The sequence below is a fragment of the Austrofundulus limnaeus genome, unplaced genomic scaffold (assembly GCF_001266775.1).
Source record: "Austrofundulus limnaeus strain Quisiro unplaced genomic scaffold, Austrofundulus_limnaeus-1.0 Scaffold711, whole genome shotgun sequence".
In the NCBI taxonomy this organism is placed as follows: Eukaryota; Metazoa; Chordata; class Actinopteri; order Cyprinodontiformes; family Rivulidae; genus Austrofundulus; species Austrofundulus limnaeus.
Window position 1 is genome coordinate 92,299 of NW_013953113.1, and position 4,085 is coordinate 96,383.

The 4,085-nt window shown below is 38.2% G+C and overlaps 1 protein-coding gene across 1 annotated transcript in view; it reads left to right on the forward strand.

Annotated features, from left to right (window-relative positions):
- il12rb2 (interleukin 12 receptor, beta 2a) overlaps window positions 1-4,085 on the forward strand; it is a gene marked incomplete in the record, with an annotated part of 29,052 nt that overhangs the window by 3,190 nt on the left and 21,777 nt on the right. The window contains 4 exon segments of the mRNA XM_014028020.1: window positions 434-712; window positions 2,623-2,746; window positions 2,863-3,044; window positions 3,560-3,705. Of these exon segments, the coding sequence (XP_013883474.1) occupies window positions 434-712; window positions 2,623-2,746; window positions 2,863-3,044; window positions 3,560-3,705 (731 nt within the window).

Below are 4,085 nucleotides of genomic sequence, written 5' to 3' on the forward strand. Positions count from 1 at the left end.
GCCAAGAATCTGAAAATATGATGAGGTCATTTTGACCAAATTTGACTTAATCCTCATTTCGATATGATGGCTCACAAATATATATTTCTTTTGAAAAAAACAAAACAAAACAAAGAAAAACCAACTACTACTACTTAAAAGAAAAAATTCCTCAAGGCACAAACAGCCTGCGAATATTCATTAATAACATAGTTCACTTTTTAACATCAGAGATGAACATCACACAACAAAAACAATCTAAAAATTTAAAAAAATACTCAAATTAATACTTAAACTTGCTTTTTCTCATAACTTTTGACCCAGTCAGTGCATCTTTGAGTGTGTTTTTTTAATAGAATCGCTATTTTGACTTCAGTATTCATTTATGTATGTATTGTTTGCATCTATTTCAGTGAGTTTTTTGTGTGACCTGTGGGTGATTCGTTTCTTCCAGCTGAGAACTCCTGCACGTTCTGGTCCAGTGCTGGCTCTGTGGTGCAGCACGGGTCTAGTTTCACGGTGTACTGCATGTTTAACTGCAAGTGCAAAGGGTCCATGTACAGTGACGGTCCAGACACCCCATTAAGCCCCAAACAGTTGAACTCTACAACCATCTACCTGAATGTGGAGGGGATCACAGAGAAAAGAACGTACGGCTGCAGATGCAACAATCATGAACCAAAGCCCCTCTGCCTCTCACAGGACCCCTGTGGACTCGACATTTCACCTGGATGTATGGAGAAGTTTCATTCAGATGTTTTTCAACCAGATTACTGCAAACTCTTCAATGATAATCTGATGCTGGTTTATTCTAGGCCTGCAGCTTGATTGGTGTTTAGAAATGAAGCTTTCAAGTGCAGGAAATTAGGCTTTCTTTGAATTTCTTTGCTTTAAGGCGGGTGACCTTTTAAAATGTTTAGAGCTGTTAAAAAAGAACATTAAGTTCTGCTTTCTGTTCTTAGTCAATGCTCAGTTCACACTTAAATGTAATACTATCCCCCCTAACAACAGAAGTGTGACTGATGGAAGCTTGTCATGCTGAAACATGCACAAAATGATATAAAGTTTAACTTGGCAAGTCAAACACAAGCTGTGTTTCCATTGACCATGAAAATGTGCAAATTAGAATTTCGAAAAAAAATTTGCTCAATGGAAACACGTCAATTTCGAAAAAAATTAAGATTTTTGACAAAATGTTTTTGCGCTAGGATGAGGTGGTTTTTCGGCCGTATCGAAATTGGTGTTTTTCGCAAAAGGGCAATGGAAACAGTAAMCGTGTTTCCATCAAGGATTTTTGATGYGCATTTAGAAGTGTTGCATTAAAAATGCGGAAAAAAGTCAGATGGAAACAGCAAAATTCGAAAAAAAAATCCTCAATTCGCTAAAAAGTTTTTACGCTCGCTTGAGGTGGTTTTTGGATGATTCGCAAAGTAGTTAATGTGCAGCTGTTCCCAGGTACCGGTACCAGTTTCGGGTCGGCTGCAGCTGCGACTGGCAGCAGGACCCTCCTCTCGCTGTTTGTGTCTTCTCAGTAATCCCGTAACGTGAAGAAAATTGAACTTCTTTCTCTACGTCTCCAGACAGCAATAACATCGCTAAAACTAGTTGGTAACAGAATAATTACAACTTTCCTGATAGAAGAAGCACGTTCCTGATAACTTCTCTCCATTACCCTGMGATGTGTGGACGCTGTGAGTTTAGTGATGGTTACTTCCTGTTTACTATGCACATGCGTATGACGTAATTGATTCGCTTCAAGCCACTTGATGGAAACATGGCTGATTTGCATTTCTTAATTTTTTCCTTTTTGTGAAATTATTAAAATTCACTCAAAATTTGAATTAAAATTGGATGGAAACACGGCCATCGACCATGAAAATGCGCAAATTAGAATTTCGAAAATAAATTTGCTCAATGGAAACACGTCAATTTAGGAAAAAAAATACGTTTTTCGACAAAATGTTTTTGCGCTAGGATGAGGTGGTTTTTCGGCCGTATCGAAATTAGTGTTTTTCGCAAAACTGCAATGGAAACACTTTTTTCACATCACAGGAGTCACGTGATCAACAACCGGCTGTTTCTACTGGTGAAAAAGACGATGATGAAGAAGATAACAGGAAGTAGAAGTAGTAGTAATATCACAGAAGTAGTAAAAGAAAGTAGTAAACTCAACACTACAGTTTCCCAAAAACACAGCATACGTAGCCGCTCCCAAGTAGGGACTTGTCTCTGGAAAGCCTCGATAAAAGACGCCGACGTCTCCTCTGATGATGAGCGCTAGTGTCGTGGTAGCAACATGCTATGTGTTTACATCCATCGCTGCCATGTTTGTAATGACTTATCRYGAGAACAAATGTATTCATGTGACTTTAATAGCATTTCTTACTTAATGGAAACWCTGCAGTTGTGAAACTGTGTTTTTCCAACATTAACAGAATATCGACAAAGTTTTGCACACATTTGAAATGGAAACACAGCTACTAAGAAAAATGTGATGCATTAGTTATCTTTAGGACATTTTTACTGGTCAGGATTAAATCAGGTTCTGAAAAAATAAATGTTGAGTTGCTATAGTTTGTTTAAAAAAATTTGTTTGTAGAATTTTTAACCCACTTCGTCTTTTCCCTGAACTTTGGTGTCCAGATCCACCAGATCATCCAAAGAACATTTCATGCGTCTATGAAATCTCGAACAATGAGACAGGAGTTGTGAACTGCGTTTGGGACAGAGGACGAGACACTTACCTTCAAGATCACTTTGTCATGTGGTGTGTCACGAAGTTCATTTAATCCCTTAATAGTTATTTTCATTAACATTACATTTACATGAACAAAATGTGTTTACACTTAGAGATGTTGAACTGAAACTTTTTGTGATTTTCAGGATGAGAGCTGGAAACCACACAGAAACACATGTGTTACATGAGTCCAGTAAAGGAACTGAGAACCTATCAGCTAACTTYACTTTGTCCACATCAGTTCAGTACATCTTGGTTTGGGTTCGAGCTCAAAATGTTTTGGGTTCTGTTGAGTCGTCCATTGTGAATTACACAGTCAGTGACATTGGTAAGTAGTTGTGTACATGCAACTTCTTTATGGACCTCTCAYCTTAATCCCACACTGATACCAAACTGTTTAGGTAAAAAAAAAAAAAAAGGAGGCAGGAGAACCAAGCTTGTTGAGTTCTATCAATTTGTTACAAAATAAATGTCAAACAGAACAGTCTAGGCATGAGACAGATCCAAACACAGAATGTGTGCAACCACAGATTGTCAGAGCGCTGATTTAAATAAGGCTTAGCAACAGTCCAAGTCTTAGTTTAACACGTACCGTACAATTCTGTTTCACCGAATGATGAGTTCTTCAAAGATTAGCAGTATTCTAGCAGTTAAGTTTATTTTCCATAACAGTGATGATTAACAGAATTTAAATCAACTTTAATGTGTAAGTTTTTATTTTCTCGAGTTTTTCAGATTAAGAATATTATCTTCCTCCTCCAGTTATGCGCGTCGTTCAGTTTGTACAGCCATGTTCTGTAATGATCTCTGTAATTTGTCCCATGTTTGCTCTGATCTGAGCAGTGATGCCATCGACGCCTGTTCTTGCCCAGCCTGAGTGCTCTTCCAGGAACTGCAGCATACGACTGAGGCAGTTTGATGTGACTCAGACCCTACAGATCCAGTTCAGAACTGAACAACAGCAGCAGTGGACAACTCATCCAGACTCTGTAAGGACTTTCAACTCCCCAGTAGTGATTTAGATAACCTTTAATCTGACGAGATGTAGAAGTACAAAACAATTTAAACTGAAGCTGTAGAGCTACTTGTTGATTGGTTCACACCTGCTCCTCTGCTGATTCAGAGCTAAAGGCAAGTATGAGGGCCAGCCCTAATATGGGAAGAAATGAAAGTACAATGACAAACCAGTCGCAAGTTGAACCTTTTATGCTCTTTTGTGTGTTTTCACTAGCTGCGTTTCCATTGACCATGAAAATGTGCAAATTAGAATTTCGAAAATAAACGTACTCAATGGAAACACGTCAATTTCGAAAAAATTTATGTTTTTCGACAAAATGTTTTCGCGCTAGGATGAGGTGGTATTTCGGCC